Here is a 19,056-nt window from a genome sequence, read left to right as displayed (position 1 = left end):
GGTCATCAATTTAGTGAAAAAACAGGTGTGAATCAGGTGACCACACTAGTAAACGAGCAAAGTCTTGTTTCCAAACCAACAAAATTAATGTTATGGAGTGGCCAGCCCAATCCCCGAACCTTAATCCAATGGAGAACTTGTGGTGTGATATCGAAAAGGCTGTTTCTGAAGCAAAACCAAGAAATGTAAATGAATTGTAGAATGTTGTTAAAGAATCATGGAGTGGAATGCTGGGTCTTGTTTGTTTTCTGAGAATCTACTGCACCTACTGGTAACTTGTTTGACATGTAGCAATAAAAAATCTACTAAAACCCTGGATTATTCTGGTTGGTCACATCGTACAGCTATTATTCTGAACAATACTGTAAGTAGGATGGCAGGAGGCAGGATCTCTCCTCCAACCTAAAGAGAGCAGGTCACCTCAGTTTGTTGCACTGTACCTTAAAGCTAAAGTTCAAAGATATATCTCCTTTTTATTAATGGACAGAGAGTTCAGTTTTGGAGTATAAAACACTTTGATGTTTTTGAAGTAGACATATGTGTGTTATATTTAGACTGTGCTTTATTGTATAAGTTGTATTTCTACAATATTTAAATGTGTACGTACAGTTCCCTCCTTCTGCGAGAGAACAGATATGTACAGCAAAAACAAATCAACCTTGTTGTTCCAATACTCCTGGAGGACACTGTTTGTATGCCTTGTACCACTTCAGAGACACACTATGAGCTTTTTGAAGTGGACCTGTCCTAGCCTAGACCTCAAGAAATGATGTCTGGGCTCAATCAGTTCTGTTCATTAAAACATAAAAATTTTGTTTTTTTCTTTTTTATATAGTTAAAATATCAAAAATCAGCAGTTCACACTGACATTGTGGAAGATTTCCATGAACCTTTTTTAAACAGACAGATGTTTTAAAGATAATTCTAGTCCTATTCAGTGAAGATACTTTATGTTTACATGTTTAGATGACAGACCACACAGAACCCTTACTGCACACAGATATTTATTTATTATCTTTCTTTTTCTATAAAAATAATAATAATAATAATAAGACAGATATAACAATAAAATACATTTTTCTATATATTTCTTCTTTTTTAGAAATTAGTAAAAAGTACAAATCTCTATGTCATAGTGTGTTCATGGTGTCATCATGTTGCTGGTGCCCTGATGATGGATCAGTCAGAAGACTAGACCTGGCTTCCTGACACACACCTGTCTAACTTCCTTAATTGTGAAAATGAACACAGTGTAGACAGGCTCTCGTCAGTGTGATATCTGACCACATGTTACCCCTGTTCAATTATCATCCCCATTATCTTCATGATTCAAACTAAATAATCACATCTACTATTGATACTACTACCTCCTCATCCAAACAGATATATTAAGTTAAATACAACATGTACAACCAACATTAAGATGAGTTATTAACACATGTTATATGTGTATTATATGGAACTCTTTATTTGGCTAACTAACTAGCCCAATTAGGGAGGCAAACGGTGGTGGGAGTTAGTTTAGACTTTTAACTATAGTTGTTTTTATGTCCTGGTTTTTCTACGACTCTGCTCCATCTCCAAACCCCCAAATAATGTGACTAATCAACTTCCACCCTGATCGACTCCCCTTGTTGCTGTTTGAGCAACCTAATATTTTTCCTGAGACTGAACCCTTCGTTGTGTCAGTCTTCAATGCCATCATTTCCTTTTCATCCTCTTTGGAAAAGGCCTTGATGTACTGTTTCATCTTTGGTATCATTTGATCGTATCTGGTCTCAACCCTGCAAACATACCAGCAATAGATGTGAAAGATGTGAAACAACCCAAACTGTAAACAGATATAGTCATTTATGTTGCTGTATATGATTTACTCTGCTCAAAAAGATTAAAGGAACACTTTGAAAACACACCAGATCACAATGGGAAAGAACCATGTTGGATATTTGTACTGATAGAAATTAAATCAATGTTTTCAACCTACAGAGGGCTGAAAGATACCCTGAAAATCAAAGTGAAAAAATGATTCAGCAGTTTAGTCCATTTTACAGAAATTTAATTGCAGCAACTTAAAATGGTACTCAGTACTTTGTTTGGCCCCCACATGCTTATATGCCTTACAACATTGGGACATGCTCCTAATGAGACAACAGATGATGCCCAGGGGTACCTCCTCCCAGATCTGTTCCAGAGCATCACTGAGCTCCTGGACAGTCTAAGGTGCAACCTGGCGGCATCTGATGGACCAAAACATAATACCTCAGAGGTGTTCTATTGGATTTAGATCAGGCGAGCATGGGGTCAGCCAATGGTATCAGTTCCTTCATCCTCCAGGATCTGCCCGCATACTCTCAGCACATGAGGCCGGGGATTGTTGCCACCAAGAGCAACTCAAGACCCACTACAGGAGTGTAGGGTCTGACAGTGGATCTCATCCCAATACCTAATGGCACTCAGCATGCTGCTGTCTAGCCTGTAGAAGTCTGTGCGTCTCTCCATTGATATACCTCCCCAGACCATCACTGACCAACCACCAAACCGGTCATGCTGAACGATGTTATAGGCAGTATAACAGTGCTCTGACAGTGCTCATCTTGTTTCACCTTGCACAAAGGAGCTGATACTGGTCCTGTTGAGGGGTAACAACCTTCAATGGCCCTGTCCAGCTGTCCTAGAGTAAGTACAGTACCTGTCTCCTGCAATCTGCTCCATGGTCTGAACACTATGTTGGGAGACAAAGCAAACCTTCTGACAATGGTACATATTGATGTGACATCCTGGAAAAGTTGGACTGCCTGTTCAACCTCTGTAGGGTCCAGGTACATTTTACATTTACATTTTGTACATTTGGCAGACGCTTTTATCTAAAGCGACTTACAAGGGTAGGCAGGGTAAGCATAAGGAGGTCTTGCCTAAGGAGCCCTACTGCAGGTAGAACACAGCTGGGATTTGAACCCCATTCTCCCACATAAAGAGTGTGGTGGTGATCTTGCCACTACACTAACCAGCCGCTAACCCTAACCAGGTATCACCTCATGCTACTACTACTAGTGACACTGACCCTAGCCAAATGCAAAGAGAGGATGTAGAGGGAAATACTGTCAGCGTCCTCCACCTGTAAATCCATTCCTGTTTTGGGATCATCTCATTGTTGCACCTCTAGTTCACCTTGATACTTTCATTAACACCTAAGCAGCTGAAACTGATTAGCAACCCCCTCTGCTACCTAACTGACCAGATCAACATCTCAGAGGTCTAACTTACTTGATGCTATACTCTGATTCAAAAGTTTGCCTGTAATTGTTTGAGCAGTGTAGTTTGCTTAAAGGGATCGTTCGGCATTTTGAGAAATACAGTTTCTGACACCAGTTTAATGACAGACCACAACATAATTTTGATGTCATGTTTTACAGTGAATAATAAGGACATTAATCTCACTGTATTATCATTATCACCCTTTCACTACCTACTCATATAGACTGTGCTAGCGCACTACTACATATGGACACTATGTGGGTGGGTCGTGAAAACACATTTCTCCGTTTCCCCTTTTCCACCAAGTCAGTTCCAAGGCTGGTTCGGAGTCTACGCTTAATTTCAAACCAGTTCTTTGTGTTTCAGCAGCCACAGAATCAACTCTCAGGAAACCTGGTTCCAGAGTGGTACCAGCTCTTTTCTGGTCTAAATCTAAGAACCGCTTTGGTCACAGGCTGGGTACTGGACTACCGTGACCATCACGATCAAATTAAACATTGTTGTAAAGATAGAAATCTGTGTATTATTTGCTAGATTTATTTAACTGCAGTGTCTCCAATAAAATGTAGCTAGCTAAAGGCTAAAGTTAACAAAGGCTAACAATGTTCTGTTTTTACTGACACAACAAATTGAACGTAGACATCGTACATCAATCCAGATCACAGCGATCCGTGGATACACGTGTTGACGGAGTGTTTGGATGCCAGTGTTGTCAGAAGCTACATGAAGACATTGGTGTGCTTTTTGTGTTTAGCATTAGCATGCTATGTGCTGTGCTATGAAGGTGAAGATGTATGCAGACATGAACTGTGAAGCTTATATGCTGTAAGTATGTGACTTTGTATCCCATTGAAAAGCAAACTGGTTTCTCAGACAGTTCCAAGTTGGACCAACTGTGAACCAGCACTAGCTCCAGTCCAGAGCTGATCGAAAAGGGGAATCTGTGTGTTTAAATGTGGTGAAAATAGCGAGACACATTTTCACAATGTCCCAGCCCTTAAGATTTAGGTTACATTTGTTTTTATTTAATTCAACTGTTTGTGTCATGGCGCTCCAGGACTCTCACCTGAGAAACCAGTGGTCCTTTGGACCATTGTTTAGCCCACATATCCCGAGCCGAGGCCACAGGCGCCGTGGCAGCCTCCTCTCTATCATCAAAGTTGTGGCCACCACCTGCACAAGATCATCACAGCTGTTACTATGACCAAGTAATGTCCAGGGACACATCAAGGTCTTCTGGGCATTTGTATTTGTGTTATAATAAGGATTTTTAGTCTGTGTTTACCTGAGTTCTCCAGAGCTCATCTCTCTCCTGGCCCACCCTAGACATTGTGTCGTTCATCATGACCACCAGCACATTTGTCAGAAGGACGGAGGAAAACAAAGTGAAGGAAACATGCACTATATAAACTATTGGCGGTGTGGGGACAGTTTCATCTATTGGCAGATTTATGAAGGTCGTATCGAGCACAAACTCAGAGAAGAACATCACTGGCAAACTGGTGTAATCAGGTACAGACAAAGGGTCCTGGGTCATATAATGAGTCCACACAGCTGAGAAAGAAAAAATCCTGTTTAATATCAAAATTGAAGAAAAAAAACAAGACAACTTATTTTAAGAATCTTTGAAGGAACATTAAATGGGACCCCACAAATACTTACCAGTGGCATAACCAATGATCACGATTATCAGCAGCCACATAAACTTCAGCAGGTCTTCAAATATCATCTAGACAGAAATCAGACACAAGATAGCTGGTCTATTTCCACATTACTCATCAGTACTAGTATTATTGTGCCCGAGTTCATGCTGAGCTGCCTCCTACCTTCTGTATCATAATGACATAAGGGCCAAACATTTCAAAACCTCGGGCGAAGAACATGACGTTGCACCAACCTAAAACTAAACACACTGCCATCACTGACATCTCTTCCTGCACCTCACAGACTCTGAACACACACAGCAAGACCACGAAGCCCGCATAGATGATCCTGGTCAGAACAGCAGCAGAAAGGTGAGAAGCTTTCTCCCAACAACTGGCTTCATGTTGCTGCTCAGAGGTTTGGTACTCACAGGATGACGTGGAAGGGGCCTCCCAGTGCCGTCTGGCCAAAGTAGCGCTTTGCTCCCACTCTCAGTATGTCTGGGATCTGTTGGGAAGAACAACACAGTTGGACGTGTGTGTGCAGTGTAATGTAATGTGTCCATCCACCAATCCACTGTCCTAACTGCTTGGCCTCTTAGTGGTTGCAGAAGAGCATACTCACATTCACAAAATGGACAATTTAGAGTCACCAATTAACCAAACTGAATGTTTTGTTGGTTGATGGGAGGAAGTCGAAGTACCAGGAGAAAAAACAACGCACAAGACACCTGTGGATTCAGACCTTCTTGCTGTGGGGTGACAGGGATAACCACTACACCACCTTGCTGCCATTGTAATGTATCTATATACCTACATATTATATGAAGTTGAAGCATGTTTCATAAATTTACCTCCAACAATATCATCGCAACAGCTCCCACCACACTGATGATCTCACCTCCCATTCGCACGTGGTCTCCATAGGTCACGTAACTCTCCTGAAACGTGGGGAGAACAAATGTACTTTATTTTAAACTTTTATTGTATTTTGTGATTATATTGAAAGTAAATCAGTGTTAGAACGTTTCACAAGCAGGTTAACAGATATTTGTAATATATTTTAGCAAAAGACGGATGGAAGTAACAGTACCTGAAAGCCGTATTTAAGTACAGTACTTTGTGATCCTGAGTGTTTTCTAACTTATTATAATTTAACAGGGTCTCACTTATCTGAGTTATGCCATTTATGTCATATCACCAACACACATTGAATCTTTTCTGGACGTAGATGGTGTTGAAGCTGTAGATGGTGTTGGGTCTTGGATAGTTTGCTGGAATGTCCTTCAGAGGGCGAGACAAACAACAGGCTGTGAAGATGCAGATGTACAGCAGATACACAAACAGTAGAAACCTGAAAGAAAGAGGAGAGACACTGTAGAACAAAGGCTGGACATGTGAAAGACACATATGTTACTTGTCACAGCAACATCTAACTTTACCTGAAGTAATGTTTTCCATACAGGTTCCACTTCAGACTGACCAGCTCCCTCACAGGGGTCACCTCCAGTATCCTCCTCGCCTGGAAAACAAAAACAATTCGTTTTAATGTTTTCTAAGGATCACATCAACGTCTTTATCTCTGACTCCACAGTCTTTGATTTTCTCTATACACCTCTCTGCGCTGGCTGCTCACAACAACCTCCAGCACCGACTTGTTGTCAGCCCACGAATCGATCTCTGTCAGATCGTACAGGTTAGACGTCAAAGGGCCCAGACTGCCCTGGAACACACGTCTTTTATTAACCAGGTGCTGAAACACCTGAGAAAGACAAAGGGAATCACAGCAGTCAGAACAAGAATGACATGTTCCACCTTCTTCTTGGAGTCTTTGCTCAGAAACCTCCCACATTTTACTCACCACGACGTTTCCTCTTTTAGCAGCCAGTTTAAAAGGAGTCAGGCCTCGGAGGTTGGGTTTTTTATCTAGTGGCACTGAGTGGTCCAACTCGGCATCACGTGACATAAACAGGTCAAAGGTCTGGCAGGCAGTCAAGCTATTGGGCTGAAGAACCAAAACATGAAGCACTGTGTTGCCTACAGTGAAGACAAGAAGGGAAAAACATATTATTTGATGAAATAATCAGTTTAGACAGAAGACAGTTGGAACAAGAAGGGAAAACTTAGGTCATAGTAAAAATACTGACATAGATAGGAATTAATGCTGTGTCGTACCTTTGTAATCCTGGACCCTGGTGCTGGCTCCTGCATCTATTAACGTGGAGATAATGTCCTCGTTCCCAGTACAGGCAGCAAAAGACAGGATGTGTTCACCTGTGGACCAAATAGACATTTTGAAAAAACATCATCTCTCCTGTGTCACTAAGTACAAACATATTCTATTATTGTTATTTTATTTTCTATTAATACTTCTGTCCAAAACAACACTCGTTTATTATTAGGAGCCATTTGGGGTTTAATAGGTTTGTTAAAAGACGCCGTCACATGTTAACAGTTAAAGCTCGGGGATCATTTCATAACCTTTTCTCCTCACTCATGCTGACTTACAGTACCATAGTATAAGAGACCTCCTTTCCTCTTCTTGAAGTACAGGCCAGTGGCCCGAGGTGTAGACACGTCAGCACCACGACTAATGAGATGTTGGACCAGACTGATGTTCTGGTTGATCACAGCGATGTGTAGAGGAGTAACACCTGGAACAGAGAAGATTCAGACAGTGTCGCTCAGCTCACTGTGAACTTACAGTTTTTAACTGCATCATTTTCACTGGGAAGAGGCAGAAAGGAGGAAACTGTTGGTTTCTGTGGGGATGAGTTTATATGAACCTTGGAAAAGCTCAGACGTCATCGGCTCGTTGATGAGTTCAGGAGCTCCGTCCATCAGAGCCACAGCTGCTTCCAGGTTATCGTTCATCACAGCGATGTGAAGCGCGGTCTCCCCAAGACCACCTGTGTTAGAGTGTTCCAGCTTTATACCGTACAACAGTAAAACCAGTGAACAGTTCAGATTCCCAGTCCAGCCTTACCTCTCTCAAAGATATTAGTGGATGCATAACGTAGCAGGTTGTTGATGCAACCAACGCTGTTCTTTTTAGCAGCATAGAACAGAGGAACGTCGTCTATGCTGAAACACAAAAGACACAAGAAGAACTCTAAATTAAACTGCATTTAAACAGGGCTGGCTTTATTCATGCAGTTTCACTTCACCAGCAGTGGAAAGAGTTCTTTACAGTTTTGTGTGGAGCAGAAATACATCATCCAGTATATCGTTCCAGTCTTCCTTATTTTCTAGTCGAAACCTCAGCTGCCTCCACCAGTGGTTGAACGATAGAGACATTGAAACCTGATGACTGAGAATAATTTATGAAAAGATGAAAATACAGAGATAATCAGTAGATTGAAAACAGAAGGAAACGATAAAGGAGAAAGGTTCTTTCTTACATTTACTTACTCGAACTTGGAAACACCTCTAAAAAGTCACTGAAGAGAAGAAATCTGTGTCTGTGTCACTGTTATATATGAGTCGGCCCTTTGGGAGGAGACATGTAGGGACTGAGAATGAGTGGGTGGAGACAGGTGGAGCAGAAACAGCAGGTAGATCTTCAGTGCAGGTCAGGAATCCCACATTATAACTCAGTTATCACCACACCAGTCTGCGTTCCTCTGTCACCTGCATTTCCAAGATGGAAATTCTGCCACATCATGACCATGATTCTAGTGAACCGTGATTCAAACCTGTTTGGAAACTGCGAACATGTACAAACCACATTTTGTGATTTTTCCAAAATGCAATCAGCTGAAGAGCAGTTTTTCACCAATTGTAGGGTTAGTGGTTCGATTCCCAGATGAAGTGTCTTTGGGCACGTTGCCCCCAGTGGCTCAGGTGAGCTGTATGGCTGCTCACTGGGTATAAAGGTGTCCACCAGTATGAGTGCAGACTATTTAGGTGCAAAAGGCAGCATGTGTAAGAAGGGAGGTATCAGTGCCCACAGCATGGGTGACCATTCTACATGTGAAGGTAGCATCGACGCAGAGGTTACGTTGGGATTTTAGGGAAGGCAACATCTCTTCTAGGAGGTCAGTGGATATTTCAGCAGGACAGTGTTAGGCCACACAGAGTGTATGAGAGAGTGAGAGTGTTGTAGCTTTAAAAAAGAAAAATTTTCACTGTGAGTTTTTTGAGTTTTCACTGCATTTTAGAAAAAGTAAAATAAACAACATTGAGTTGTTAGTGCAGTATAAAAATACGTTTTCAGGACATGATTAGAAACAGAAATGTCTTTATCTGTGTAATGTTTGAAGAGTAGAACACGTGTTAAAAATATACAGCTGTATGCTGTTTGTCCACCAGTCACAACAGTCCTGATGATCCCTCTGTACAGTTCCTAAACCAGTGAAAGGAGATTTTTGCACAAAATCCAACAAATCAGTTTGGCTGAACATGTAAATGTGGGTGTTCGTGTGTGTGGTCTTGCTATCATTTCAGAAGTGCGCCGATATCTGCTGGACAAGTGGAAAACCAGCATTTGTTCTTGGGGCAGATCAGCAGATCTCAAACCCTGATTTTACCTGACAAACACCCTGTGCTGACACTGTGATAAACAGACTTTAGCTTCTTTAGTAATGATGTGGCAGCATGACGACAACTGAGTGCCCCAAAACGATTACAGTACAATAGTTTTAGTCTTTTGAAATGACACATGACCTTTAGTGGACAAAAACAACCTAATTTTATGTTTTTACTTTGCATCATGTTTTGACTGTGGCTCTTAATTTAGCAGTGAAGCTAAATACCAATGTTTTTATAAGTCAACAAGAGAAATATGGGTTCCATTATAAGTTTTAATACAGGAGAACACCACCTACACTTTGAACAGGTCTTTGTTCAAGAAGTGCTTCTTGAATGGTGTCAGAGAAGCCTGGGTTAAAGCCTGGATTGGAGTGCCAGAGGTTTATAAAATTGTGTCATCTGCACAGAAATGTACATTAAAGCATTGATCAGGTAAGATGCTACCTGTGTATAATGTAAATATAACTGCTCAGGGATAGAGTCCTGTAGCACAGATGGTTCAGCAACAACAGTGGGTATTCTGATGATGTGTAAAACGGTTAAGACAGATTTTATTACGACTGGTGTCAAAATGCTTTGTAAAGTCAATAAAAGGGGCGGAACAGTACAGTTCTTTATCCTCGACTACTGAAACTGTGGATGCCCTATAAAGTCCCAAATCATAATTTTGAATAATTTGTCTGGTGATTTGAGTGGTTCACGGCAGAGAGATGTTGGTCTAGTTGTTTGAATCCAATAATAGGAGTAACTACAGAACAAGTCAACAGATAGTCGACTGTACCAAGGTAACGTTAACACATGCTGTTAGAAATGTGCACTCATGGTTCAGACAGAACAACATTCAGCACTGAGCTAAGTTACTGTTGACACAGTAGAGTCAAGTTCGATTGAAAGATCTCTTCACCCGGATTAGAAATAAATATATAACAAATTAATCTTTTAGATCGTATTTAGGATATTCAGGTTTCAATTTGGGACAATGGTCTCTGAAACTTCACCAATATCATGCAGGTGAAGCTGAATTTGGTTTCCACTGTAGATGCTCACAACCCCACCACAGGCTTCAGTCTGGAGCATCCTCTAGTGGACAGACAGGGAACTTATACACAGATATCAGCAGATATTTTACATAAAACTGTGGAGAGGATGATACCTTGGTTAAAATAAAAATATATAGTACAATAGTTTAGAAATAAAACAAGTGCCTCACCTCTAAAGACTAACAAGGGCAGGCAGTGGCAGGTAGGTATGACGTTTTCCAATCATGTAAGATGGAGTTTTTGGGGTCCACGGGCTCTGAGTACTTAAGGAGTCTGGATCCTGTGTCCAAAAACTTAGCCACGGCCAGAAAACAGCATCTGAACCTTTGGAAGTCTTCATGGCCCTCCAGTAAATAAACCAGATCAGTCTTTATCGCGTGATGTTCTACTAACAATGTGACAGTGTCAGTCCTCCATAATCAGCCTTTACTGTGAGAATCAGAATCACAAAGTAGAGTACTGACTCAACCTGTTGTTACCCCAACACAACAGGTGCATAGACAGACAGCAGCTAAAAGGGTCTAATGAAACCTTCAAAGGTCGACTAACAAGATGAACAGTACACGGAAACAGTTGTGAGTAGACTCAGTTTAATCAGTGGTGAGATCGGCATTAGCTGTGCAAGCTGAATGAAACCGAATGAACAGTGCTCACATTTAATTCTGATTACAAACTACTGACATTTCATGGCAACATCAATGTATTTTATTTTTAATCAGACAAATTCCATTAATCAGGCAAAAACTGTTTTCAGGCCACGTTTTATACAATTTGATTAAGACAGCGGCTTCTCTTTAAAGATATAACTGCTTACATCAAAGTGACACTTTTAATTCCCAAAGTAAATTAAACTAGTTAAACTATTCGTCATGACAACAAGACAAAAATAAAACAAATAAAAAAATTACATTTTTCAAACAAAACTATCTGTTATTTAGAGACGGCTAAGTGGAAATAGTTTCCAGTCCTGATGATGGGTCTATCTAACTGTCTGTCTACCTGTCTGTCTGCCTGTCTACCTGTCTGTCTACCTGCCTTTATTATTGGCAGCATGTCCTCATCAAACTGTAGAAACTACATATTCTCTAAACTACAAACCTCGTTAGCGGATACTCGTTCTTATTCGGCTAACGCTAGCCCCCCCCCACCCCACAGGGTCCATCTGTAGAAAACAGGACTGTGGTAAACTGCCCCGGTTCTCCTACAGCTCTTTCTGCTCGGACTCCAAGCCCAAAAGACTGTGGCGGATCATCTCCCACCCTGTCAGAGACCCCCTGCTATTAAACCCGTTGCTGTCCTTGGATGTGAAGACGGGGACGCCTGAGACTGACTCCTTTGTGGTGTCGGTCTTCTCCAGTCCGTCCTTCTGCTTGTCATCGTCTCTGGCGAAGGCCTCGACGTATCGTCTCATCTTCTGTATCTTTTGATCGTTTCTGTCCTCAACCCTGCAGAGATGAAACCAGCAGTCACAGATTTAAGTTGTTTATTTATCGGTTCATCCTCACGTGTCCTCATCCAATGTGTCTTTCTTTAACTTTCAATGACACGTTGTTTTGAACATTTGTACACTTTGGGCCTGTTTGTGTTCCTGGTTCAGGACTCTTACCTGAGATACCAGCAGTCCTTCAGGCCGTAGTTCAGCCCACATTTCCCGAGCCGGGGCCACAGCCGGCGTGGCAGCCTCCTCTCCAGCATCAGAGTTGTGGCCACCACCTGCACAACATCACCGTAGCTGTTAGTACGACATCAATCTATTTATATTCTTATCTGTGCTGGTGACAGTCCATCAGATTGTGATCTATGGACCAACAAGCTTCTGTGATGATCTTGACATCTTCCTTCCCTCTGCACTGGCACTAATACAGCTGTACTACACTCTCAGCCTGTCTGGATAGCCCCTGTCCTCAAGGCCTGACTCCCCCTTACCTCCCATTCACTGGCTCACTGGCCTGATCCATGAACAATGCACCACCGTCAGGTCAGCTGAAAACCTTCTTTAAAATGTCTTGGCAGCACCATGCAGAGTGATGTAGGATCCAGCATCTCCACTCTAGATGAGTCTCTCTGAGACCCCCCAACCAAACCTTTGATATAAAACAGCACATCTGACCCCACCTTTGTGTCTATGCTCTCATTTATACTCATCACCGCTGGCTTAAATAACCTAAATTCACCAACACCTGTCCAGGTAATCCGAAATGCAGCAGCATGTCTCATTTCTGATCAGCAGAAATGGATTCGTCACACAGCTGTTCCTATGGCAGCACTGATAGCTGCTGCCTACATACTACCTAACACCTTCCTTCAGGTCTACAATGGTTGTGCTCTTTACAATCAGATGATTTCCTTTTCCATAAGGTTCTGGTTTTGAGTCCACGGGTCTGAATTACCTGAGTCCTCCATAGCTCGTCTCTCTCCTGGGCCACTCTCCACTGTGTGTCGTTCATCATGGCTATCAGTAGATTTGTTAGAAGGATGGCAGCAACCACAGTGAAGAAGACATGGACCACATAAACTATTGGTGTCATGTGAATAGTTTCATCCACAGGCAGATTTATGAAGGTTAAATCAACCTCAAAGTCAGTGAAGAGAGTCACAGGATAACTGCTGTAATCAGGTAACGCCGAAGGGTCCTGGGTCATAAAAAACATCCACACGGCTGCAAACAAACAAAAAAAAAACAAAACACAACACTGCTGAAAATTCCTGCCTTAGCTATTTGCTCCATCATAAGCTCTGTGAGGGTTAAATATTTGTTCTTGTCACCTACAATATACGTACCAGTGGAAAAACCAGTGAGCACAATTACAAACAGCAACATAAACTTCAGCAGGTCTGAAAATAAAATCTAAGAAGAAATGAGACACAAGGTAGGTCAGTGTAAAAACAGAACCACACCACAGGTGCAAACACAACATTACTCATGAGCACACGAGGAAGCTGCCTCCTACCTTCTGCACCACGATGACCAGCGGACCGAGCATTTCAAAACCTCGGGCGAAGAACATGACATTGCACCAACCTAAAACTAAACACGCTGCCATCGGCGTGAGCTCGTCCTGCACCTCACAGAGTCTGAACACACACAACAAGACCACCAGGCACCCGTAGATGATCCTGGTCAGAACAGCAGCAGAAAGGTGAGAAGGTTTTTCCCAACAACTGGCTTCATGTTGCTGCTCAGAGGTTTGGTACTCACAGGATGACGTGGAAGGGGCCTCCCAGTGCCGTCTGGCCAAAGTAGCGCTTTGCTCCCACTCTCAGTATGTCTGGGATCTGTTTGGAAGAACAACACAGTTGGACGTGTGTGTGCAGTGTAATGTAATGTGTCCATCCAGTTTACATGAAGCAGGTTTCATAGATTCACCTCTAACAACAGCATCGCGACAGCTCCCACCACACTGATGATCTCACCTCCCATTCTCACGTGGTCTCCATAGGTCACGTAACTCTCCTGAAACGTGGGGAGAAGAAACACGTGAGGTGGTTGAGCTGAAGCATGATCAGCTGTGTTCACTGATCTACAGCAGAAGAACCTGCTCTGTCTACAGAACAGAGCATTCAGAACAAGTAAAGGACTGGTAGATCATCTTCTTTTGTGGACAAATGTCTAAGTAGTTGAGTAGATTTAGACGACACAGTGAGGTCGCTTGTGGACTAATGTATGTTTCTGTGACAGGAGAGATGATTTCACAATGAATGTTAACACAGGTTGGTCGTCCTGCTGATTATAGTTTATGACATCAGACCTGGTGTCTGTGAGACACTTCACCTCCTCCTGTCTCCACATTTGTCCTCCATTAATCAGACAGCATGTTTTTGGTGGACAAATGAAAGAAATAGAAATCTACACACCCAAATGATGTGATTCATAGAGTTTGGTCTAGTTTGGTTTGGTTCGCTTTCTCACCAGAAGGACCACCTCAGAGTTCGCTAGATGATGCGGATCGAGACCACGTCTTCTCGGTGCGGTTGTTTTGGTGCAAACTCGAGTGCGAGTTTGATTTAATGGAACTAAAGCCTGTAGGTGTGATAGCACCCTGACACAGTTACATCACTGCTGAGATGTGTTTGTGATCCTGAGTTATTATAACTTATTATAATTTAACAGGGTCTCACTCATTTGAATTATCCCATTTATGTCATAACACCAACACACATTGAGTCTTTTCTGGATGTAGATGGTTTTGTCGTTGTCTGGTTTTGAGTAGTTTGCTGGAATGGGCTTCAGGGGCCGAAACATACAACATGCTGTGAAGATGGAGATGTACAGCAGATACACAAACAGCAGAAACCTGAAAGAAAGAGGAGAGACACTGTAGAACAAAGGCTGGACATGTGAACGACACATATGTTACTTGTCACAGCAACATCTAACTTTACCTGAAGTAATGTTTTCCATACAGGTTCCACTTCAGACTGACCAGCTCCCTCACAGGGGTCACCTCCAGTATCCTCCTCGCCTGGAAAACAAAATCAATGAGTTTCTTCTAAAAAATACAACAGTGTCATATTATTCTGATAGAACGGTGTCATTCCTCTTGAAGTTTTTTAGTAGAGATTTGCTCCATAGTTGACTCGTTCTGAGGCCCATGTCACACCTTAATACTCAAAACCAACATATTGTAGCTTTAAATACTATATTTTGTGTCGTACCGCTCTCTGTTTGCTGCAAACAATAACCTCCAGCACTGATATGTTGTCAGCCCATGAGTCGATCTCTGTCAGGTCATAGAGGTTCGAGGTCAGAGGCCCCAGACTCCACTGGAACACACGCCTTTTATTAACCAGGTGCTGAAATACCTGAGAAAGACAAAGGAATTAGAAAACATCCAATTAAAAAACATGCTCTAAAAGAACATGGACCTGGAAATTGGGTGCAATCCCACTGCTAATATCTTTCAGCTTCTCTGTTTTTGCCTTTTTCACGCCTTACTCACCACAGTGTTTCCTTCTTTGGCAGCCAGTTTAAAAGGCGTCAGGCCTCGGAAGTTGGGCACCATATCAAGGGGCACTGACTGATCCAGCTCTACATCGCGGGCCATAACCAGATCAATAGCCTGGCACACAGTCAACCTGTTGGGCTGCAGAACCAAAATGTGAAGCACCGTGTTGCCTGGAGAGAAGACAGGGAGGGGGGACAACGTCCAGACAGCAGGTATAAGAAGAAAAGACACAGGGACACTATGACTTATTACACACAGAAGCCCACAATAAGTGAAAATCTGGGTTTAGAAATTCTTCTTGGACACTTTATCCCATCCCTCACAACAGATCCTCTCAGGCACAAAATTTTCAAACTCAAATTAGGAATGAATCTAAATATCTGTACATAAAATACAGCAAGTAACAGCTCATCGTACCTTTGTAATCCTGGACCCTGGTGCTGGCTCCTGCATGTATTAACATGGAGATAATGTCCTCGTTCCCAGTACAGGCAGCAAAAGACAGGATGTGTTCACCTGTGGACCAAATAGACATTTTGAAAAAACATCATCTGTCCTGTGTCACTAAGTACAAACATATTCTATTATTGTTATTTTATTTTCTATTAATACTTCTGTCCAAAACAACACTCGTTTATTATTAGGAGCCATTTGGGGTTTAATAGGTTTGTTAAAAGACGCCGTCACATGTTAACAGTTAAAGCTCGGGGATCATTTCATAACCTTTTCTCCTCACTCATGCTGACTTACAGTACCATAGTATAAGAGACCTCCTTTCCTCTTCTTGAAGTACAGGCCAGTGGCCCGAGGTGTAGACACGTCAGCACCACGACTAATGAGATGTTGGACCAGACTGATGTTCTGGTTGATCACAGCGATGTGTAGAGGAGTAACACCTGGAACAGAGAAGATTCAGACAGTGTCGCTCAGCTCACTGTGAACTTACAGTTTTTAACTGCATCATTTTCACTGGGAAGAGGCAGAAAGGAGGAAACTGTTGGTTTCTGTGGGGATGAGTTTATAGGAACCTTGGAAAAGCTCAGACGTCATCGGCTCGTTGATGAGTTCAGGAGCTCCGTCCATCAGAGCCACAGCTGCTTCCAGGTTATCGTTCATCACAGCGATGTGAAGCGCGGTCTCCCCAAGACCACCTGTGTTAGAGTGTTCCAGCTTTATACCGTACAACAGTAAAACCAGTGAACAGTTCAGATTCCCAGTCCAGCCTTACCTCTCTCAAAGATATTAGTGGATGAAAAGCTCAGCAGGTTCTTGATACCATCGATGCTGTTTCTTTTAGTCGCATAGAACAGAGGAATTTCATTTGTGCTGAAAGAAGAACAGAAGAAAACGAATTAAACAGGATTTAAAGAGGGTATGCTGTACACCCCGTACCGTTCATTTGAAGTGAGCTGAGTTTCTTACAGCTTGATTTGGAGCAGAAACATCTCATCCACCATCTCGTTCCATCCTTTCTTGTTTTGAAGGCGAAACCTCAGCTGCCTCCAGCAGTGAATGAGAGACGGAGACATTGACAGCTGATGTCTGATTGGAAGCTGAAACGCAGGCAGATCAACAACATATCAGTCTTTACTGGACCGGCTTTAAATATTCAATTTAAATTGCAACAAAACTAATGAACAGATGATGACAGATTCTCAGTTTTACCTTTAAATGTTCTTCTGGCAGTGACAACACTCAAAAAGAGAAATCTGTGTCGCATCACCATTATATGTGACCCGGCCTTTTGGGAGGAGACAGGTGAGACTGAAAATCAGTGGGTGGAGCAGCAGGCAGCAGACAGGTAAGACAGAAACAATGGTAATGAGCAGGTAGACTTTAACTGCACGTCAGGAATCCCTCATTAAGTCTAGGTAATCCCCATGCCTATCTACATCCCTTTAAATACCGAAACATAAGCAGCTTTAAGCAGCTTTAAATATAATAGTATAAACAGCTTTAAATATAATAGTATAATCAGCTTTAAATATAATAGTATAAACAACTTTAAATATAATAGTATAATCAGCTTTAAATATAATAGTATAAGCAGCTTTAAACAGCTTTAAATAAAATAGTATAAACAGCTTTAAATATAATAGTATAAGCAGCTTTAAATATAATAGTATAAGCAGCTTTAAATATTATAGTATAAACAACTTTAAATATTATAGTATAAGCAGCTTTAAATATTATAGTATAAACAGCTTTAAATATAATAGTATAATCAGCTTTAAATATAATAGTATAATCAGCTTTAAATATAATAGTATAAGCAGCTTTAAACAGCTTTAAATAAAATAGTATAAACAGCTTTAAATATAATAGTATAAACAGCTTTAAATATAATAGTATAATCAGCTTTAAATATAATAGTATAAACAACTTTAAATATAATAGTATAATCAGCTTTAAATATAATAGTATAAGCAGCTTTAAACAGCTTTAAATAAAATAGTATAAACAGCTTTAAATATAATAGTATAAGCAGCTTTAAATATAATAGTATAAGCAGCTTTAAATATTATAGTATAAGCAGCTTTAAATATAATAGTATAATCAGCTTTAAATATTATAGTATAAGCAGCTTTAAATATAATAGTATAATCAGCTTTAAATATTATAGTATAAGCAGCTTTAAATATTATAGTATAAGCAGCTTTAAATATTATAGTATAAACAGCTTTAAATATAATAGTATAATCAGCTTTAAATATAATAGTATAAACAACTTTAAATATAATAGTATAAACAGCTTTAAATATAATAGTATAATCAGCTTTAAATATAATAGTATAATCAGCTTTAAATATAATAGTATAAGCAGCTTTAAATATTATAGTATAAACAGCTTTAAATATAATAGTATAATCAGCTTTAAATATAATAGTATAAACAACTTTAAATATAATAGTATAAGCAGCTTTAAACAGCTTTAAATAAAATAGTATAAACAGCTTTAAATATAATAGTATAAGCAGCTTTAAATATAATAGTATAAGCAGCTTTAAATAAAATAGTATAAACAGCTTTAAATAAAATAGTATAAACAGCTTTAAATATAATAGTATAAGCAGCTTTAAATATTATAGTATAAGCAGCTTTAAATATAATAGTATAAGCAGCTTTAAATATTATAGTATAAGCAGCATTACTGCAACCATAGAACTGTTCATGTGAAGCAGATTCAATTTAACAACAACATAATAATGAAAATAGAAAATTGACTTACTGATCCTGAAAGTTACAGTATATTCTATAGATTCTATATTGTTATTTATGTTGTGATGTTGTGAATCATATGCACACACACACACCCTGGTAGTGCACTGTATTTGAATAGAAGCCTGTTTTACATTATTTGTGTGCTGCTGAATTTTCATGGTGACCAAACAGGTTTTGGTGGATCTTAGAGAAATGCAGCTAGACCTGGTGATAACAGATATTTCATGTGGTATTCCTGCCCTGCAGTGAAAGTCTACCTGCTTCCCCACTGTCCCTGTTGTACCTGTCTGCTCCACCCATTCATTTACAATTCCTGCATATGACAAGGAGAAAAACTGTGTTATAGAAGGAACTGTTTCAGTTTTTTTAAGTGCAGAGAAAGTGTGCACCTGTACAGTCTGGGACCACAGGACCTCGTTC

The 19,056-nt window shown here is 40.7% G+C and overlaps 2 protein-coding genes across 3 annotated transcripts; both read right to left on the bottom strand.

Annotated features, from left to right (window-relative positions):
* Positions 1–1,046: 1,046 nt before the first annotated feature.
* On the bottom strand, positions 1,047–8,369 carry LOC113154412 (transient receptor potential cation channel subfamily V member 6-like). Of its 2 annotated transcripts, none has more exons than XM_026348609.1 (17): positions 8,300–8,369; positions 8,089–8,208; positions 7,885–7,982; positions 7,685–7,807; positions 7,412–7,552; positions 7,074–7,172; positions 6,760–6,935; positions 6,514–6,660; positions 6,341–6,420; positions 6,108–6,252; positions 5,753–5,839; positions 5,330–5,406; positions 5,082–5,247; positions 4,918–4,984; positions 4,541–4,809; positions 4,322–4,428; positions 1,047–1,784 (listed from the first exon to the last, which is right to left on the bottom strand). In XM_026348609.1, exons 2-17 carry the CDS (start codon positions 8,193–8,195, stop codon positions 1,562–1,564), a joined length of 2,112 nt encoding a protein of 703 aa, XP_026204394.1. In that variant the 5' UTR covers positions 8,196–8,208; positions 8,300–8,369; the 3' UTR covers positions 1,047–1,561. The 2 variants fall into 2 exon arrangements, with proteins under 2 accessions (XP_026204394.1, XP_026204401.1); XM_026348616.1 differs by having other exon boundaries at positions 1,676–2,722.
* Positions 8,370–16,146: 7,777 nt separating this feature from the next.
* Positions 16,147–16,886, bottom strand: LOC113157918 (transient receptor potential cation channel subfamily V member 6-like). The gene is made up of 4 exons (XM_026353583.1): positions 16,837–16,886; positions 16,643–16,740; positions 16,443–16,565; positions 16,147–16,310 (listed from the first exon to the last, which is right to left on the bottom strand). Exons 1-4 carry the CDS (start codon positions 16,869–16,871, stop codon positions 16,147–16,149), a joined length of 420 nt encoding a protein of 139 aa, XP_026209368.1. The 5' UTR covers positions 16,872–16,886.
* Positions 16,887–19,056: the final 2,170 nt, after the last annotated feature.

The sequence above is a fragment of the Anabas testudineus genome, chromosome 8, assembly GCF_900324465.2.
Source record: "Anabas testudineus chromosome 8, fAnaTes1.2, whole genome shotgun sequence".
NCBI lineage: Eukaryota > Metazoa > Chordata > Actinopteri > Anabantiformes > Anabantidae > Anabas > Anabas testudineus.
Note: the sequence above shows the minus strand (reverse complement) of the source record. Positions and strands in the feature narration are given on the sequence as shown.